At 43.1% G+C, this 20,868-nt stretch overlaps 1 protein-coding gene across 2 annotated transcripts in view; it reads left to right on the top strand.

Annotated features, from left to right (window-relative positions):
• HIP1R (huntingtin interacting protein 1 related) overlaps positions 1-20,868 on the top strand; it is a 478,743-nt gene that overhangs the window by 428,883 nt on the left and 28,992 nt on the right. For both annotated transcript variants that reach the window (XM_086942942.1, XM_086942943.1), the window contains exons 25-28: positions 1,994-2,024; positions 5,323-5,385; positions 6,439-6,539; positions 11,143-11,248. In XM_086942942.1, the coding sequence (XP_086799068.1) occupies positions 1,994-2,024; positions 5,323-5,385; positions 6,439-6,539; positions 11,143-11,248 (301 nt within the window). The remainder of the gene's footprint in view (positions 1-1,993; positions 2,025-5,322; positions 5,386-6,438; positions 6,540-11,142; positions 11,249-20,868) is intronic.

Below are 20,868 nucleotides of genomic sequence, written 5' to 3'. Positions count from 1 at the left end.
GCAGCCTTGGTATTCAGCACACCAACTTTCGATAGTGCTTGGCAAAACTTTAGGTCCCTGCACGTATTCTTTTACCCATGTGAGGCACTCGCCTTACTGATCGATCTGGAAGTGTGTTCCACTGTGTGAGGGCTACTGGAGGTATCTTGCTGGTGAGCACCAGACAATAATTTTTTTTGCAGACCTGGAGACAAGCATACAGAAGTATCTCTTCGAGGGCAGGTAGCTGATTTAAGAATCGGTGGTGTAATCGGTTTGTTCCGGCATATGGGAGAATTCATGTTACCTGATTGGCTTACTCCATATGCATGAATGGATTAGTTTGCAATATTTGACTAGTTTTGGAGTACGTCTTTAAGGAGAGCAGAGCCATGCTCACAATGAGTTGACAAAATGGGGCAGCCTTGCAAAGCATCACCCAAGCCAAGCATTCCATGAATGGAAGGGGCCTGACATGATCCAGGAGAGGGATAAGCCTATTAGGCCAGGGCTCCCCACCTGACGGAAAGGACCTGCCCTTCTGTGGGGCGCAGCAGAGTCTCTGTAGAAGAGCGGGGCATAGTGTTAGGTCTGGTAAAACCAATGCTTAGCAGATTCCCAAAGGCCTTCTGGGCCAAAGATCCTATTTTTACCAGGTACTGGAAAAGGAGGATGGAGTATATAGACCTGGAGCTGCATTCTTTGATGGGCAGTAAGGGGGCGATATGCAGTGAGCCACAGCTAAGCGCAACAGACCACTTGGGTGTACTAATGTGCACTTGAGGGATGCAGACTTGAAGATTGGGGTTCCCTCCCAAAGACGTTGGCCCTCATCAATTTCCCAAAGCTTTGCACTTCACAGAAAGAGATTATTGTGGGCAATCCGTATTTAAGTGGACGCAAGAGAGACATTGGTGGAAACCCTTTCCACTCCTACTCGCATGGCAAGTTGAGTGTCACTGTTTACTGCTCCCTAGGGGCTCTTCTGGGAGAGGCTACTGCTCAGGGAGTGTTGAGGGGTTCTTGCCTGAGGTGGAGGAAAAGGAGGTTAATTATTAGATGGGCATGGCGGAGGGAGACCAGTATGACCGCTTGTATGTACCTCCTGTGAGTGCATGCCAGACAGCCATGTTAATGATCTTTATTACTTCACCATGCTGTGACAAAGTACAGTAAATAAACATTTTGGAGTAAGGCACACAACCACCTTGAGTGTGTTTCATCGAGGGATGCACAAAGGAGGTTTTAGCTTGGATGTCAGAATATAGTCACTGGAGTTTTCATACATCGAACATGTCAAGTACCTGGAGTGTTCAAGCGCACAGACCAGGAACAGTTAATGCTCCTGTACAGGTAGCGACAAATCAGATTCTCATAGTGACTGCCACTCAAGGGGACTAGAGTCCAGTTTGTGTGGGGAAATATGGGGCACACACATCGTCTTACATGCTTATTAGAAAACAGAGTGCACATAAACATACTACTCAAAATACGACACAACTGTAAAAATGGCCTACAGATATGGAAATATGTGAAAACGAAATGATCATAAATTTGAAAAAAGGCTCATCGTTCAATAAATAAATCCAATGCCGTCTATAAAATGTTATCCATGGATGTCTAGCAAACCATCTTATCTTGAAGACAATCCTTTCCTAGTAAATGCTGCTAGTTTCCTCCATCCAAAGTTCTGCACTCAGGTTGATCAAAGATTGCCAATGTCAGTGAGTAGGTTTGTGACCAATAATCACGCCCTACACAAAAATACACTTATTTCAACTATGGCAAAGTTGCATGATATTTGCCGGGATATTTGTATCTTCCTATTAATTCTAACACTTCAGTCCCAAAAAAAGAAAGCAGCAGGTTACATCAATGCACCATGTTGCAACTCCAGAATTTACCATTCTCTGTAATGAGCCCAACTCTAGCACAATTCAGTATCCAGTTGAAGCCAGTATTGCACTTGGTGCATGTGACTTTAAACATACTATTTTTATTTTTATTTTAACAGGATCCTGAATTCATGCACCGCCCTCATGAAGGTGAGCAATTGTTTCTTTTGTGATTAATTGATGAATAGTTTTTTTAGTTTAGGTTTTAAGTAATGTTTATCAAAGCGCTCATTGGTCAACGCTTGAAACCTGGAAAGTATGGCACGCGTCTAGATTGTCATGCAGAATATCTGTCCTGATTTCATACCTGGCATTCTTACAAAAAACTGGAGCAATAGCATTCGTCACCCGTGGCATTTTCTAGCCTTAAGAGCCCTTGTACTGGGGTAATTGAGTCCCCAGGGCTGTAATTTAGTGGAGCTGCCCCTCCGTCACTGCCATTACCAAGATCTCAAAGAGGTCAAAATTATAGGCAGAATCTTCTGTATACTTCTTGCATATGGCAGTGTTAAGTATCTATAAAATGTAGAGTTGCATGTAGATTCCTGAAGCATGTCAAAAACCCACTTTTAGTTACCAAAAAACTGAAAGATGGACAAATTAAATTAAAGCCCAAATATAAACTTCATTTACTTTTTTAGTAGATATCCAAGCAACTTTTATACAGTTGTGTGAATCCTAGAATGATGTTGCTAATACGAAGTTGTTAGACCCAGCGGTTTCTGGCTGGCTGGGACACATCGAAGCCAGACAGAATCTACCATCCTAGATAGGATGAGTATGATACACTTGTCCGATAACCTGTGCTCACTTGGGTAGTATGGCACAGAGGAGTCAGGCTTATCCTCATGGTCAAAGTGTAAAGTATGGGCACCACACCTCCCTCGCAACACACTGAGTACACTACAAAAAGACTCCATACCGTACGTATAAAACACAGGTCTTTGTGTTACACACATTGAAATTAAAACAACAAACGCATTGGATACTTTACAGATGTATGCAATTGTTGAACTCTCCCATTAGCAGCAAAACGGCATGAACATATATGCACTAGTCACAGGTGTTCACTTGCCCCGGTATCCCCTCAGCCTCATAAGGAACATAAACCCATGTGCGTACTTCCTTGAGGTGTTCACGATCCAAGCCATCCTCCCACTTCAAAAGTGACAAACATGCAGGCTGTCCAAGGGTATTCCACTTTTCTCACTAACATGTCAGCATAAAACATACAATTCCCAATATCGCATACCCCATACAGTTTTAATGGTCAAGAAATCACAGGTTTTGACTACGCCTCGTGACCCAGCCCCTCAGCCTACACCAGCCAGCGATACACTTTGCACCCGCTGGCAACACTTTGATTAAATTGTCGGAACCACCTAAAGCAGAAGGAAACAGTTACCAGTTACTTTGTTTTGTCCCTCCTGATTAGGCCTTCAGGCACCAAGCGGCACTTTCACGAGAGCAGGATGGGGATCACTATTGCCTCCCCCATAGGCAAAAGGCTGTGACACTGGAAGCTGGAGCACTTCCAAATTAGGGAAATGTTTCCCCTCAGGCAGAGGTGCGTCTACAGTTGCTCCAGGCAGCCAGTCATAGGTGCACACAAGGCACAACAAAACCCCTCTGGTCCAGTTACAACAGAGTACCTTGTCGTGAGGTAGTCTAGGCCTCCAGCTCTGGTCCTGGGGACTCTGCAAACATCCTCCTAAACCCATTGGACACCAAATGCTACGGAGTGCGAGCTACCACAGGTTTCCAGTTGCAAGCATGGGTCCCCAGCACTTCCCCAGCACTCCTCGATTCCTCACGTTCTGGCACCCCTGGTGGGCCCTGATCTTTACAAGCGCACTCCTCTTTACAGTGTGATTACACTGTACTTCAGGGCAGTCCTTGTTCCAACTGAAGATCACTTCCACCTGTTTACACCGCACCCTGTGCGGTCCTTACTATCTTGTGGATATTGGGAGAGCCTTTCTGTCCCTGGGATATCGTGAGCTGGAGGCCAGCCAACTGCCCTTGGAGAGTGTTTAGGGGTCCGGGCCACAACAGTTGGCAATTAGCTGCAGGCCAGCAATATCCAGGCAAAATCACCAAGTGATAGTCCCTTTCCCGAAGCACGACAAGTCCCAGGCTACCATAAGTCTCTGGATAATCCAGTTGCAGTCCCTCCTGCCCCATGGTTCCTCTTGTTGATGTCCCTTCATCAAAGCAGCATAGTATGGTTCCAATCCCTAAATCGTCTCTAACTCCTGTGGGCAGAGCCAAGTAGATCTACCGACAGTGGCTTTTAAAGAAGAGATCAGTTCAAAAGGCCCCCTTTGAAATGTACAGGACCTCTCTAAATTTTCTCATGGCTGCCATCCTACCCTGGGAGGCTTGAGCAAGGTAAAAGACCCTGCCCCTTGGAATGCAGGTGCCAATGCCACCCCCTCGTATCCGTTCCAGGAAGGCCCATCAGAAGTCTGCAGTTTCCCTTGAGCCCCTAGTTTATGGCCTTCTATCAGAAATGCACAGATGTAGCTGTCCCCCAAGACCACAGAAGTGAATTGGAGACAGGCTAACCGGCACAGAGAGCAACAAGCACAGAAATGCTACTTTCCGAAATTGGCATTTCCACATTAGTAATGTCGAATACACTTGCACGACCGGAGAGGATTCGCTATTACTAAGTCTTCGATATCAAACACTATACTGCTACTCTACTGAAAGTAGGAAATACTGCTCGGTAGCCTTTCCGCTCGTCACCCATGTTAATGCGAGAAGCAGGCCCTACTATACCGAACACACCATCCAGTGACATTCACTACCAGTGCACATAGCGCGCCCATGCCCTGCCTCTTCCTGACACCGCACCCTGCCCCCAGGAAGAACTCCGATGTAGTGAGAGACATGCAGAACCTTGGCAAGTAGCTTTTTAAATGCCAAGCCGAGTAACAGTAACCTGCACATACAGACCCTGCCAGGCCAAACCTGTGGCACGTTTGAAGAGCTACATCTGTTGGTGGCACAACAGGGCTGCAGGCCAGTGGGGGAGCATTTGAGGTACATGTTCTATGTATATGTCTCACCCCTAGACAAGGGACTTACAGCTGACTGAAATCAGTCAATCATGTATACACCAATCACCGATATGTATCTGACAAGCACAGCGCTGTGGCACTGAATGGCCTGGTCAGAAGAGCTCAAAGACCCAAGGCTAGCGCATAGATCAGCGGAAAAACAGGAGGGACAAAGGCACGAAGTTGAGGCAAAGCACCCTAGAAAGGGCCATTTCCAACAAGAATACTACAAACCAAGGGAGTTTCACTCATGTGGCTTAATTATTTTTTACAACCGTGATAATTGTTGGCTATGTATCTTAAAAACGAATGTATTTTATGGTGAGAAGACTCTGGTAAAGGCTGGTAGTGTTCTGACTTGTTTTTATTGATTTCTATTTCAGGCCATAAGGCTTCTTGTAATAACGTCGACCGATCTGCAAAAGGAGATTGTAGAGAGCGGAAGGGTGAGATAACATTAGGACTCTGTGGTTCTTTCTCAGCTAATCTTGTGTATTGAAATAAATTATCTAGTGGCGTTGTGGGCTGTGTGGAGAATCACCTGGTTATTTTATTGCAGAGAGGAAATGTCTGAATCTTCCTGTAATTTAACCATATAGTTTTAAGTTACTCACCAAGTCAGAATCTCTGAAAAATTACTGCATATAACTTAAATGCTAATGCCCATTCAGTAGAAGACTCCCTTCCCTCACCCCACCACTTGATTTTTTTAATAAAACCAGACCGAATTCTGTAACCCTGGTTTGTCTTAATGAAAGCTTGAGTCAAATCCCTTGCAGTGGTGCACGCCTTTCAAAGTAAATTAAAAGTGGCGCAGCTACTGGTTCAAGCAAAAGGCTTACGAGCGCCTCCGATGGATGGTATTATGGAAGCAAGTTATAGACTGACGTCTGCATATTTCTGCCTTTCATGATACACATTTAATGTGCAGGAATCTTTCTACTTTTAGCCTCAGTTGCCGCTTTATTGGCATGTGTTCTGTTCTACTGCACACGTCCTCTCTTAGTGGGCTATTTCAGTATCTCAAGTATGCAATACCCTCCTCATACCCCCCTGCATCTCATCAGATAATTTGGAAGAGGCACAAATTTGGAGCAAAAAAGGCACCAGTTGTGGGAGCTACAGCAGAACAAGACTCGGGCTGACGGCAGAACAGTGTTAACTGGAGTGAAGGGGGGTTGTTTGAGCAGGCACTGTCCTTGGTGGAACAGCTGATTGGAAATGAACAGATTAGAAGGGTGGCCTTTCCTGCCAACAATGACTCCATTTCTATGACAACAGCCCATCTGCTGCTCTACGTGCAGCTGTCCTGGAGCAGACACTGTGCACATAATAATCCAAAGCTTGCAATCCCCGCTCACTTTTAATTGCAAGTTGTTGATGCTGTTTTCCTGTCAATGTGTATGTTATGTTAGAGCTGCATTGTTTGAACGAATCCTGTTGGGTTGAGTTGATAATTTCATGTTTTAGTGACATTCCTCTACTCTGTTGGATATTAGGGTGCAGCTACACCTCAAGACTTCTACGCAAAGAATTCCAGGTGGACGGAAGGGCTGATCTCTGCGTCCAAAGCTGTTGGATGGGGAGCCACCCAGCTGGTGTAGGTATCTGCAAATCGAGCAGCCCTTTCAGAAAAATAGTATTTAACTGCTGTGAGCTAATTAAAGCCCTATTGCAATATATGTCCAACAATGTTCCCATGATGGAACCAAAGTTATTGACCTATGAATGAGTACAGATTCATTAGGAAAGTGCTATGAAGTGTTTTTTGTCTGATTAATACATCTGTTATTCAATAAATAAGCGAATATCCACTAATAAAAATCTAATGAATCGTTCACCTATTTTCCCACTTAAGAGTATACAATAAGGGTATTGATGTTTTAAATTGGCGCAATAAATCGACCATTCTACAAACTGATCCATCCATTCATTTAGGTTTCTAAAACATGTCTTCTAGTTTATATTCGTTTTCCTCAATACCCCAATACCCTAAATCTTTAGTTAAAATTTTGCTTGAATTTTCGCTCATATGCAGTTTATTTAAATGTACTTCTTTTTGCATGCATGTTTCGAACCCCTCAAGGGTTGGCTTGGTGTTTTACAGGTACATCCGTTATTGAGATGAGATTGATCTAGTTGCATATCATGAAAATATTCTACATAAACTTGAATAGGTTTATGTCCGCTCTGAGTAACAATGCATTGAAAAAAAACATGTCACATAAAGATGTGAGCAAATTTTATGACCGATTGCAAAAAATAACTACTGGGCGGCTTGGATTCTCAGAAAGTGAATACCAAACAGCAGAATTATGCTTTGGACTGCGCCCGACACAAGAGAAGATTGACCGTGCATCTCATTTCATGTAGGAGAAAATTCTTCACCTCCAATTCCAAACTGAAATACATACCATTTGCAGCTGAGTGTAAAGTCCTTGATTAATTTTGAGAATCTTGGATTCGGACAACTCTCTTGGTGGCAACAAGCTGGTGAAGATCACAGGTAACCATTGGAACCCACGCAGTGGGTGAATCGTGTTCAAACCAAGACACATGCATCATCATCAGAACTAGGCATGGGCGGAAAATCCGTTCCGCTCGCGGATTTTGCGGATTTTCGGGAAATCCGCAATCCGCGAGATTCGCGAATCTCCCGCAAAATCCGCAAATCCGCGAGCAGCGGATTTTGCTCGCACTGCTCGCACTGTTCGCGTGAGTTCGCGCCCCGCGAATAAGTGCAAAATTGCAGAAATACGATCTTAGCAAAACTGAAAGTAACTACTTACCAGGTTCAAAAGTTCAGGCTCATCATTAGTAGCCATTTCCTGTAGTGCTTCCTGAGGGGCCCCTCCAGAGTTCAGTTGCCAGTTGAAACTATTATGTGACCCTGCTCTGAACCTCAGAATAGTTACACATATGCCACAAAGGTCCTGAATTACAGCTAAGGGAGACAAGCAGGAGCCAGGCTGGAAGTTAAAATCCATTAATCAGCCCCTAATTCATTATTGTCAGTTGGGGCAGGGCAGGTGTTGTAACTAATTTTGCAACAATGAAAGCACTTAGCAAGTGCAAAAGATCACTAATCAGGGCGCACTAAGGAAGCAGGTGCCAGCTAAAAAAATATTCTGTGACACATTAATCAGCCCCAAATTAATTCAGGTCACTTGAGGCAGGGAAGGTGTGCTTTGCTTTGCCGAAAATAATGTACACTGGACAACCAGAGGGTGTGGTGATGAAACAGAGGGTGGCATGGGTGGGCCAGAGGGTGGCATGAGTAGTCAGAGAGTGGCAGTGGTGACAGAGAGTGGCAGTGATGAAGAAGAGTGTCCCAAACAGGCTGGACACGTAGAAACAACAAGTTCGCAAAACTTGCGACCCGACAGGTAAGTTCGCAAATTGCGAAATTGTAAAAACCCTCGCGAACTGGCAGAAACACGGGCGAACACAAAAAAAAAAAATTCGCGGGAATTCGCGGATTTTGAGGATTGCGAATCCGCAAAATTCGCGAACGCGAGATCCGCAAAATTCGCTCATGCTTAATCAGAACCTACATGTTTTACACTGGTTGGAACCACGTGAACAGACCCAAAGGAAAAACCTTTGCATCAAGAGTATTCTCATTGTCAAAGCAAGTTCCTGCCAAAGCTCGGATCAGGTGCTCCGGAAACGAAGTCCACAACAGCGGGCGGATCTCCAGATTGTCTTTTCGATTTAACAACAAAATGCAAGTTTTGACCACTGCCACACTGTGACCATGCACCTCACTGTGGTAAATTTGTGCACCTCGATAAGGCATCAGTGTTGGAAGGGGCTGCACACCATTAGAAGTTGGCTGATCATTTTTTTCCCTTACCCGAGTGGCTTTCTGAATAGCAGCACTAGAAGCTAAAATCACTTTACATCTACAGAGATCTTTTGTTTGTTCTATTGTGGACTTCGTACATTCTGATCTTGAAGTCAATACTTAGCCGTGAGAGGATAAACAGGACTCCTTCGCGTTGTCATGACTCTAGGACCAGCTAAGTGTTCGCGTGGAGGGCAGCAGTCTATCCTGGAAACCGTGACTCCGAAATGAATGTATTGCTTTTGTTGGCCGGTTCTGACCTTGATGAGACTCGAGGGCTGATCTTAATACACAAGGCAACCATGTGAATACCCTTGCTTGAGTCATTTTCAGTACTGTGTGCACTTCCATTTTTCGTTATAAATTCTAGCCATTTTGTTTGCTAATCCACCAATTTCAAGTATGACCTCAGTGATAGGTTCAAAGTTTTTTGCAGTGTTTTTATGTAGTCTGAATATTGTGTCAACACAGCATTCATAGGCCATTAGGGTGCCAGTGTCGGGCCAAGAAAGGTTGGTGCATTCTGTGTACTGCAGAGGTGATAGTGGCAGAATTGTTGGGGTTTTAGGAGGAAATTAGTTGTGGAAAGCTATTGGTATCATGGCTTGGTTGGCAGTGTCCTGCAGCAGGATCATGAGTTAGTGTTCCTCATTCTCAGGTGTGTGGGATGAGATAAATACCAGAGCCTGTTAAGATTAGGATTTTAATTTGTTTTAACTCTTTTTTTTTTTATTGATTTGATGCTAACAAAGTCCGTGAACACACAAGTGGTGCATGGCCCCATTGTAAGAAGAGGAGAATTCCAGGCAGATGTCGGGACAGTGCATTGAAAAAATAACAGTAAACACGGCTGAACTTGAACATCAGATGCATATTACAGCTAGGGGACAAAAGCACATCGAAGCCAAGTTTTCAAGCCAGTTATACAGTGAATAGTACAATTATCCAAGCTTGGCTGCCATAATCACAATACCACGGTACAAAGGGCGCACACATCACCCATCCCCGTTAGAGCCGTTCTCCAAGCCAGAGACCTCCTCAACTACAAATGTATTGAGAAGATACACTACAACAGGATCGCATCTGATGCACCCTGATCGGTACGGGCAATAAGCATATGCATTTTCTCAACCACCTGCTATTCAAGGAGATCCCGCTGCCACGAGGACAACAACGGTACCCAGGTGCCTATCCATCCAATGGCCACTTGCCTTTTGGCCAATAGCAGAGCAAGTTGGGCCAGCTTATAGGGAATCTTGTGCACCTGGGTTTCACCACCTGTTTTGATTATCATTAAGTTTCTTAGGCTACATGTTCAGACAACACAGAACAGATACAGCCTAATGCAATCCCCCCCTGCTCTGATCTGGGGCAGTATGGGTGGGTATCTGCATTGCAGGGACTATGGAGGCGGGTCACCAACCCTCTGAAAATTGACCCTTTTCGTTATCGTTGATCATATTGCTTAAAGATCGTAATGGAATGCTACGACTCACACACAAGACGCCAATCCCTGTATTGAGTTCATATGCACAGTCTGTAACTGCTTAATAAAAAAAGTTAAAGATAATAAATACTAGCGCTGGATCTTGGGATTTGGTGGTCAGTGGAAGACGCTCTAGTAAAAGTCTGAGCTCCTTTCTTTATCACTTTTGGAAATGTCACGCTTTTTGGAATTGAGGACTGAGGGGGGGGCTTAAACCACAAATGTGATATGAGACAGTTGTACCACACTCCTTTCTGATGTCAGGATTCTGTCTCGGGCTCAAGAATGACGTGTTTATGCAGCCGCTAGTGCCAAATGTAAACCAAGACTGTTTCTTACAAAGTCTCAATACCACCATCTCAACTCTGATTGTCTCTGGAACTGCCGGGCGTGGTCATCGTGCTTTCATTAATATTTGTCTCTTCTGTTCAGAAAAACTTTGAATCCTTCTGAATATTTTCATTCCAGCTCCCAGAATTTTCCTCTGGTATTTCTTCTCTCACTATTGCTGTCTGTCAGTGAGGAATCTTTGCCTTCTTGTACTGCGCTACCCTTTTCTTTCCCTTCAACCTATCAATCCTCTTCCTTATCTCCCCCACTCTTCGTAGGCATCATCCCTTATTTTGCTATTTATTCTCTCTTGTTTTAGGCTTTCTGAAGAAATCCTCTGCTTCCTCCATTGCTGTAGATTCTGTCTGTGCAGTTCCAATCCTTATCATGGGCACCATATTTATGCTCAGTATGAACTCAGAAATGCCGGTTACTACTTGAGCTTTTTTTTGTTAAATATATTTTCTGGTACAGAATCTCTGACTCGTGACAGTGCTTGCACAGTCTTGTGATGAGGCCTTATTCTGGTTTTCTTTTCAGGGAATCTGCTGACAAAGTGGTCCTGCACACTGGGAAATACGAGGAGCTGATTGTCGGGTCGCATGAGATCGCAGCCAGCACCGCACAACTGGTGGCTGCATCGAAGGTACAACTCGTTTTTTGTGCTATTAGAATATTCCACCCATTGAGGATAACATTTTAACAAAGACATGTATTGGAATGCTGGGGCAGTAAACCTATTCCTTCTATTAGGTGCTTTCTGTCATTGTGTTTGTATGTAAAGGAGCTTGTAAAAAGACCTGTGCTCTAATCATGGCATTATTGCCCTCTGCGAAGGGTTAAATCAGTCAGAATCAGAATTCTCTTTATTCGGCTGTGAACAGCCATAAAAGCATGCAGACATGCAAAGATATCAATAGAATACATACAAGTTATTAAAACACGCAAGTAAAATACGTAAAATCATCAGGTTAGAGATATTAATGACCAAAAATCTGGATTATAACTGGCTGGGGTGAATAAAACCGAAATTAAAACAGTCAAGTACCGAGTCACCCATTCACCATTGAAGACACCATTGAAGACTGCTCGGTGGGGTCTTCAATGGTGCACCGCGAAGAAGCTTACGACGCTGACTTTTACCGGCGATCACCATTCTGTAAAAAAAAATGGTGGATGGTTCAGAGCCACAAAGGGAATGTGGAGAGGAGTTTGTGGTACAGGGTGTGGCAGTCAGACGGAGGCCAACATTCAGGAAAGTAAACAACTTTCTTTAAGTGCACATTGTAGTGTGGTATATATAGAAGGAGCTCTGGGAAGACGCTCAGAAGATCGGTGAGTTGTTGAACTTGTTATAAAGTCTTTCTCCTGTAGCCCGTAGACATTCAGGCCCGATGAGGTAGCTGAGGAGGTTCAGTGTCTGCTGCAGGGGGCTGTCTAAAATCTTCAGTTCATTGAAACCATTGCTTGGGTTAATGCACGTGTTGCACAAATGGATCTAACCACAAGGTTACAGGTTTACATTATTTTAGGTATTTGATATAGTGTGACCCAAATTCTTAAGTAGAACATTTGTATGTGGGAGGGTGGTACCCCAAACTTGAGGTGCTGTACGTTCAACAGTATGTAGCGTGTGTGGGATCCAGTAAAAACCAGATTACAAAACAGAGAGTGTAATGAGCACAGGAGGATAGCATACATGCCAACACACCCGATTCAGGGTGGAGGCTCACGATTTTTAAAGCCAAAAATTGAGTTGTTTTAGCTGTCCCCCGCCTGAAATTGCACTCGCTTCAGTGGAAGTCATTGGGGAAAAATAAAGTCTAAACTGCAACAATCGAAAAAGGTGCCTTCTAAAAATCAGAAGAACGGATCTTTAATAAGAAGTAATGTGTGTGTATGTATGTATATGTGTGTGTGTGTATATATATATGTGTGTGTGTGTGTGTGTTTGTGTATGTAGATATATGTATATATGTGTGTGTGTGTATATATATAAATAACTTCTTATTAAAGATCCGTTCTGCTGATATATGTGTATATATGTATGTGTATATATATATATTTCTATTTTGCTACACTGAAAGATTGTGACGTTAGGAAAGAGTAGCCTCTATAGATCTTAAGGCGGCATTCGACCTTGTTCCCTGTAGGAAGCTATGGCTAACTTTACAACAGCTATGGCTCCCATCAGATCTCCTGACTCTGATTGTAAGGCTTCATGAGGATAACAGCGCCCAAATTAGATGGGGGGGCAGGGGGAAGTCACTGAATTATTCCCTGTAGAAGGAGGCGTGAAACAAGGTTGCGTTATGGCCCCTAGGCTATTCTCGTTATATATTAATGGGATAGTTGATTACATGAGTACAACGCCGTCTGACGCACCCACATTAGCCGGTGAAAAAACGCTGATATTGATGTTTGCCGAAGACACATTGATCCTGTCCAAGACCCCTAGCGGGCTACAGAAAGCCCTCAAAACCTTTGAGACTTTTGCTCACAGAGGGGCTTGGAGGTCAATGTGTCAAAGACAAAGCTAATGGTTTTTAACGCTCGTAAGGCCTACATGGGGGCTTTAGTATGAAGAATGGACCGCTAGAATTAGTTAAGGAGTTCACCTATTTAGGGGTGAACCTCCAAGAAAATATGAAGTGGGACCATCAGATCGAACTAGCGTCCCTTAAAAACAGGCAGATTTCAGGGATCCTCTACCAGGAACATAATCTTTCGCACTTCAAGCCCCTTAGCCCAGCTCTAGAAATGTACAATCTGAAAGCTGTTAGCTCAGCCCTATATGGCTCGGTTCTCTGGGGATGTGAGAATCTTGTAGCCCTTACCATCTCAGAAAACAGGTTCCTAAGAAAAATCACCAGATTACCTCAGAGTACCCCAATGAGCCCATTATTAATTGATCTAGAAAAAAACTATTGCAGCAGTAGCCAAACTTTGCCCCCTCCTTCATTGGAGGAGACTCTGGACTACACCAGAACTCCCAGGCTATGCAAAAGGTGTCCTAGAAATAATAAGGGCCGATACCTTACATCGTATCAAATGGCTATGTGCGGTCAGAGATCTTCTTGCCGATATAGGTATGATCTCAATATGGGTAGACCCTGAAAATTCTCATTTTCCAACAAAAGAGGTGTTGAAGGCTAAGTATTGGGATTGGTTCCAGGATAACAACATTAGGCAAAGGGATTCATCTACCCTCACTAGCTGTTTCTTGGATCATATAGCCACCCCGAAGCTGGAATCTTACTGGGACATAATAACTAAACCATTGGACTGTACGTTGTACTTCCAGTTTTGGGTGGGCACGGTCCCGGTGAGATCATTTACTGTAAAATGGTCAGCTCAAGCAGCATCTACATGCCTGGGGTGTAGGACCGGTTACAAATCCTTGGCCCACATCCTTTTTGTTTGTGTTGCTTATGCTTCCCCGCGTCGTGCATGGTTGCTTCCACTCTGTAGGCTCCTGGGCGGGAAACAAACTTTACAACGCACTACCATTACAACAAAACTTTTACAACGCAACATCCATTACAACGCATGCATTTACAACGCAACCATTACAACGCACGACACTACAACGCACACCACTACAACGCAGGCCATTACAACGCATACCATTACAACGCATAGCATTACAACGCATAGCATTACAACACATAGTACCCTTACACTATCCAACACTTACCCTACTGTTGCACCCCCTGGAGTTAGAATAGTAATTTTAACCCCTACACTATCCAACACTTACCCTACTGTTGCACCCCATGGAGTTAGAATAGTAATTTTTACCCCTACACTATCCAACACTTACCTTATATGCAATGTAATGTTATGCGTTGTAATGAGTTCATAGATTTTGTGAATCTTCTGTTCTTTCTTTAATTGGTTCTTTATTTTCTCTTTTTTAAAATACACAGGCACAGCCAACGCGTTTCATTCCCTTTAGTGCCTTGGGAATTTCGTCAGGGCATAGAAATGGATCATTCAGATCCGATGGTCCAAAATGTAATCGCACCTTCAAGGTCGGTGCTGTAGGAGTGTTATCAGTGGTATGACCCTGGTGTTCCTGGATAGTATAGAAGTAACGTTCCAGGAGTTGTTTCTGATCGTAGTACCACAATTAGGCCGCAGTGGTGCGTGGAAAGGAAAACAAAAGTTTGTCCTGGCCCCCTTCAAGATTCAGTGTAGAGGGGGGGTGGTGGCATGTACTGGTTGTCGGGTAACATCCAAACGGGTTGCCAAATGGATCTTGAGGTGCGGGACCTGTGATAGGGTCTCCGCAGTCTCCTGCTCCTCCCCATGGAACTTTAGAAGTTTAAATGTAGTATGCGTTGTAGTGGAATGCGTTGTAAAGGTAGTTTCAAAGTATGCGTTGTAATGGATGTTGCGGTGTAAAAAATGCGTTGTAAAGATAGGCGTTGTAAAAGTATGCGTTGTAACGACATACATCCCTCCTGGGCACAAGGCGGGCAGCCGAAGCAGAACGCATCCTGCCGACCGATACCTCACTGCCTATTGCAATAGCCATGGCAAAATTCTTAGGGTGGTCATGGACCTTGAAAGGTTCGCCTAATATCCCAGAGTGAAAGTAAAAATTGAGACACTCTAAACTAATCAATATTCCACTGAGTAGCACACGGCGGAATAGACAGAGTGATTCACTGTGGTCTCAAATAGCTACATATAGCAAGAACAAATTAATTGATAATGATATTGTATTAGGTGATGTTTTTTGTACATATTTTAATTGTTTTTATGTTATTCTCCAATGAGATTTTAACTATTAGGACAAGTGGACTCGCTATATTAGAAATACGACTAGCCCCTTAAGGAGGTCTGCTTAGGAGTGAGATATATCATTTTTATTCATGAGACATATAAATATGGAACGTGAAGTAGTTTTACCTATGTGTATTTAACGTATGTCTTTTTATCAATGCCTGTTTTACATATTTACATTTGTATTTTTGTGAAATGGTTTTATGACTGTAAATTGTCGAATAAAGCTGTTGAAATGGCAAATAGATATATATTCTTACTAAAGATCCGTTCTGCCGATATATATGTATGTGTGTGTATATCCAACTAAACAGGAACCCCTTTGAGTCAAGGCCACACGATTTTGATAGCTTTCACTGGTTTTACTGACAGCTTGCCGGCCTGCTCTCAATCCAAGGTGCAGGTAAAGAAATAAAACGCCAGACACGTTTCGATAGTCAATTTCTCTTCTTAAGTGGCGTTGGTTTGAACAAGTGAGGAAGCGCTTTTTGATCACGTGCCATCAATAAATAGTTCCTGCCCGGATGGGCGTGGCCATCACTATGGCCCTCTGGAATCTGTAGTCCACGAATCGTTATTCCTAGGGGGTGCGCTGTCTTTTGCTTGTAAATTACATTCAATTTGTGTGTGTGTATATATATATATATATATATATATATATATATATATATATATATATATATATATATATATATATATATTCAGGCAAAACGGCGTTCCAAGCGCGCGCTTAGGTACCAAAAGAATCCACACCAACAAGCAGGTCTGTCAAGTAGGTAGGGTTTATTCACGCCATAAGCCCTACGTGACGCGTTTCGCACTCCGTGAGTGCTTGTTCACACAAAGATGCATGGAAAGTTTGCTGTATTTACCGTGTGTTTCTATGAACATAGACATGGGACTATCTGTATTTACAACGTTCTAAGAGCGCCATCTTGTAATAGCAATGTTAGTCTTACATTGATGGTAGATAGTCTTAATGCACAGCAGTAATTGAATCACATTACAAATATCTGGCAATGTAAACATAAACGACTTATAATTGTGCAATCAGTTCATGTTTCTTAAGTTAGACCACGTAAAACTAAAAAAATCATATTTGTGTTCTAAATTAAACAAGTGAACCCACATGTCAAAATTGCAATAAAGTTGTGAATAATAACTCTAGACGTAGTCAGGCACCCACTCGTACGTGTCTTATAGTGTCAAACACGTTCAGCCAATCAACTGTCGGGGTATAGGCACGTGATCGGCATGCATGAGTAACCATGGTAATGATAACTCACAGATGTGCCGGAATCCATCTCGCTAGTAAAAGATTACAATGTAAAGTGGCACTGTGTGCGAAGATGCTTATATTGGTGTGTCAGCTATGTATACGGGGGCTCTATATAAATAAGCAGAGTATAGTCCGCAAACAAAACACACGCTGAAGCATCCAATTGAATTCCAGTGCTGTTAACACGTGATCGGCACTGGAAACACAGGCGGTTCCCTTGGTTACCTGGGTAAACATGAGTGTGGTCACATTGGTTAAATGTAAACATCAACTTGATGATGTTAACTACTTCCCCCTGGTTAGTGGGTAAAAACAACGTGATAGATTGACAAGTCGAGTAAAATTATATTCCCTGGCTAGTGGGGGAGTTCACGTGTGACGTGGTTATGGTTCAGGACAAAAATCTGTCACAATCATATAATAAAACACGGTTCAGCAAAAAAACACAAAAGCATCCTACAAAGGATCAGCTTTGAGAAAAACCCTGTTAAGAATACCCATAAGTGTTACAGTGTACTGTGATACAAAAAAGACAACATACTTGAAGCGGAGATTGGAGAAGGCCAAGTTGAAAGGACTTGGGTACTTGCATCACAAGCCTGCGAATAAGTCCTGCCCTTTCAACCTGTAGGGAAAAGTACATAGGGACCAATGTCAGAATGAGGAAAACGTTCAATTATGCAGTACATTACAAATAATATTTTCATTCCTGATGTAAATGTACATTATCTTCCTCATCAATATTGTGTCCGTTTGGAAAACGTGTGCAGAGACCAATAATGTGTCTTGATTCTCGTTGTCTGAGTCTTAAAGCACGATTACCACCTCTTCTGGATAAGGATACCTGTTCAATAATATAGTATCTTAACAGTTTGGCGTTGGAAAAATGATGACTTTCAAAATGCCTAGCAATAGGGTACTGTTTGTCTCTGTTCGTAATGGCTCTGGTATGTTCCAATATGCGTTGTTTGGCCATTTTTGTGGTACTTCCTACGTACCTCAGTTCGCATGGGCATATCAGTACGTACACCACAAATATGGTCGTGCATGTCAGAAATTGTTTTATGGTTTCCATTTTGTTGGTACTAGGATTCCAATATTCTTTGACCATATGGCTGTTCGAACAGGCTTTGCAGTGCCCGCAGGGAAAGAATCCGGGGAGATCCACCCCCCGTGGTACAGTCTCGCTGATCATATTGTGTACCAATAAGTCACTTAGATTCCGTCCCCTGCGGTAGGTAATGCTAGGTCTTGCTGGTATGGTACTACTTATGATTGGATCATTTCTAAGTATATCCCAGTTCTTCATGATACTTTTCTTTATTTCCTTGTAGTTACCATTATAGTCAAGGATAATACCAACAAAATGGAAACCATAAAACAATTTCTGACATGCACGACCATATTTGTGGTGTACGTACTGATATGCCCATGCGAACTGAGGTACGTAGGAAGTACCACAAAAATGGCCAAACAACGCATATTGGAACATACCAGAGCCATTACGAACAGAGACAAACAGTACCCTATTGCTAGGCATTTTGAAAGTCATCATTTTTCCAACGCCAAACTGTTAAGATACTATATTATTGAACAGGTATCCTTATCCAGAAGAGGTGGTAATCGTGCTTTAAGACTCAGACAACGAGAATCAAGACACATTATTGGTCTCTGCACACGTTTTCCAAACGGACACAATATTGATGAGGAATATAATGTACATTTACATCAGGAATGAAAATATTATTTGTAATGTACTGCATAATTGAACGTTTTCCTCATTCTGACATTGGTCCCTATGTACTTTTCCCTACAGGTTGAAAGGGCAGGACTTATTCGCAGGCTTGTGATGCAAGTACCCGAGTCCTTTCAACTTGGCCTTCTCCAATCTCCGCTTCAAGTATGTTGTCTTTTTTGTATCACAGTACACTGTAACACTTATGGGTATTCTTAACAGGGTTTTTCTCAAAGCTGATCCTTTGTAGGATGCTTTTGTGTTTTTTTGCTGAACCGTGTTTTATTATATGATTGTGACAGATTTTTGTCCTGAACCATAACCACGTCACACGTGAACTCCCCCACTAGCCAGGGAATATAATTTTACTCGACTTGTCAATCTATCACGTTGTTTTTACCCACTAACCAGGGGGAAGTAGTTAACATCATCAAGTTGATGTTTACATTTAACCAATGTGACCACACTCATGTTTACCCAGGTAACCAAGGGAACCGCCTGTGTTTCCAGTGCCGATCACGTGTTAACAGCACTGGAATTCAATTGGATGCTTCAGCGTGTGTTTTGTTTGCGGACTATACTCTGCTTATTTATATAGAGCCCCCGTATACATAGCTGACACACCAATATAAGCATCTTCGCACACAGTGCCACTTTACATTGTAATCTTTTACTAGCGAGATGGATTCCGGCACATCTGTGAGTTATCATTACCATGGTTACTCATGCATGCCGATCACGTGCCTATACCCCGACAGTTGATTGGCTGAACGTGTTTGACACTATAAGACACGTACGAGTGGGTGCCTGACTACGTCTAGAGTTATTATTCACAACTTTATTGCAATTTTGACATGTGGGTTCACTTGTTTAATTTAGAACACAAATATGATTTTTTTAGTTTTACGTGGTCTAACTTAAGAAACATGAACTGATTGCACAATTATAAGTCGTTTATGTTTACATTGCCAGATATTTGTAATGTGATTCAATTACTGCTGTGCATTAAGACTATCTACCATCAATGTAAGACTAACATTGCTATTACAAGATGGCGCTCTTAGAACGTTGTAAATACAGATAGTCCCATGTCTATGTTCATAGAAACACACGGTAAATACAGCAAACTTTCCATGCATCTTTGTGTGAACAAGCACTCACGGAGTGCGAAACGCGTCACGTAGGGCTTATGGCGTGAATAAACCCTACCTACTTGACAGACCTGCTTGTTGGTGTGGATTCTTTTGGTACCTAAGCGCGCGCTTGGAACGCCGTTTTGCCTGAATATTGACTACCGGTCACCTCACCGGCAGCGCGCCACCCCCACTTGACGAGGGATACTCCATTGAGGTTGCCGTTGGATGTTATATATATATATATATATATATATATATATATATATATATATATATATATATATATTCATAGTTCTGCAAGTCAGGATTGTTTTGCTGAAGTGCTATTCCTGTGAAGTTCTGATAAATTCACAGTTAAGAGGTCTAAGCAAACCCTTGCCTACCTTGTGAAAATAAACGTAACATGCAAACAGGACATTGTGTACCTTTGGCCTGCTTTCCTTATCCATCTCTGTCCTGCCTCCCCTTCTGACAGAAACCGCAGAGCAGCAGGCTCCCCCTGCTCTGGAATTCCCATCACGTCACAGGTATCTTGGCATTGTGCCTGAGCCCCAAATGCCTGAGGAGGAAATAAACAAGCGAAAGCTTCTTCTCCTAAGACCGAATGGGCAAAGAGCCGGGGTACATTTGAAATGCTTCTGCATCAGGTTGTTCCCATGAGTGCGAGTCACTGCCCTGTGAGTGACAGAAGGGCAGGAGCTCGTCTCAAGCAAAGGGTTCATAGGACCAGAGGAAACACTGTATTCGACCGAGTGTGGGCTGCCCGACCCAGCACCAGCTCGAGAAGACTGATGTTTCTGGTTATATTCAGTGCTTGAAATGGAAGTTGCAGGTACTCTGTAGCAGAGTACCTACTCTCCAATTAAAAGTATTGCATTTCTCTTGAGAAGTGCCGGCACACTCACTCTCAAAATAGGAAAGTGCTGGTGCTCCGTACCGGACAGTACTGGCCCATTTAAAGCACTGGTTATAAGAAACACCATAACCCAGTTTAGAGACCCTTGCTGCATATTTCCTACCTCCCTAAATATCTGCCAGCCCCATATGCGCTCTCTGATTTACTCCCGCCTTATCCCTAAATGACACACAACCACCGCAACTTGAAGACTCCTCCCGCAGAAAAGACAACAGATCCCACTCTGAATTCAGCTGTAAATATGGCGTGTCTTAGTGTGAACTGTTCCTCCTGCATCCTCACTTCCAAACCACAAGGTTCTTGGAGTGAGAGGACTTTCTGCTACCTCAAGCTCATGCTGCAAAAACACCCAGATCCCTTGAGCATTTTCAAATCAGAGATAACAGTGGAATGAATAAAAGATTGTTTT

This window comes from Lissotriton vulgaris, chromosome 11 (assembly GCF_964263255.1).
Source record: "Lissotriton vulgaris chromosome 11, aLisVul1.2, whole genome shotgun sequence".
Taxonomy (NCBI): domain Eukaryota; kingdom Metazoa; phylum Chordata; class Amphibia; order Caudata; family Salamandridae; genus Lissotriton; species Lissotriton vulgaris.
The sequence above is the reverse complement of the archived record's forward strand: the minus strand, read 5'-3'. Positions and strand labels throughout refer to the sequence as shown.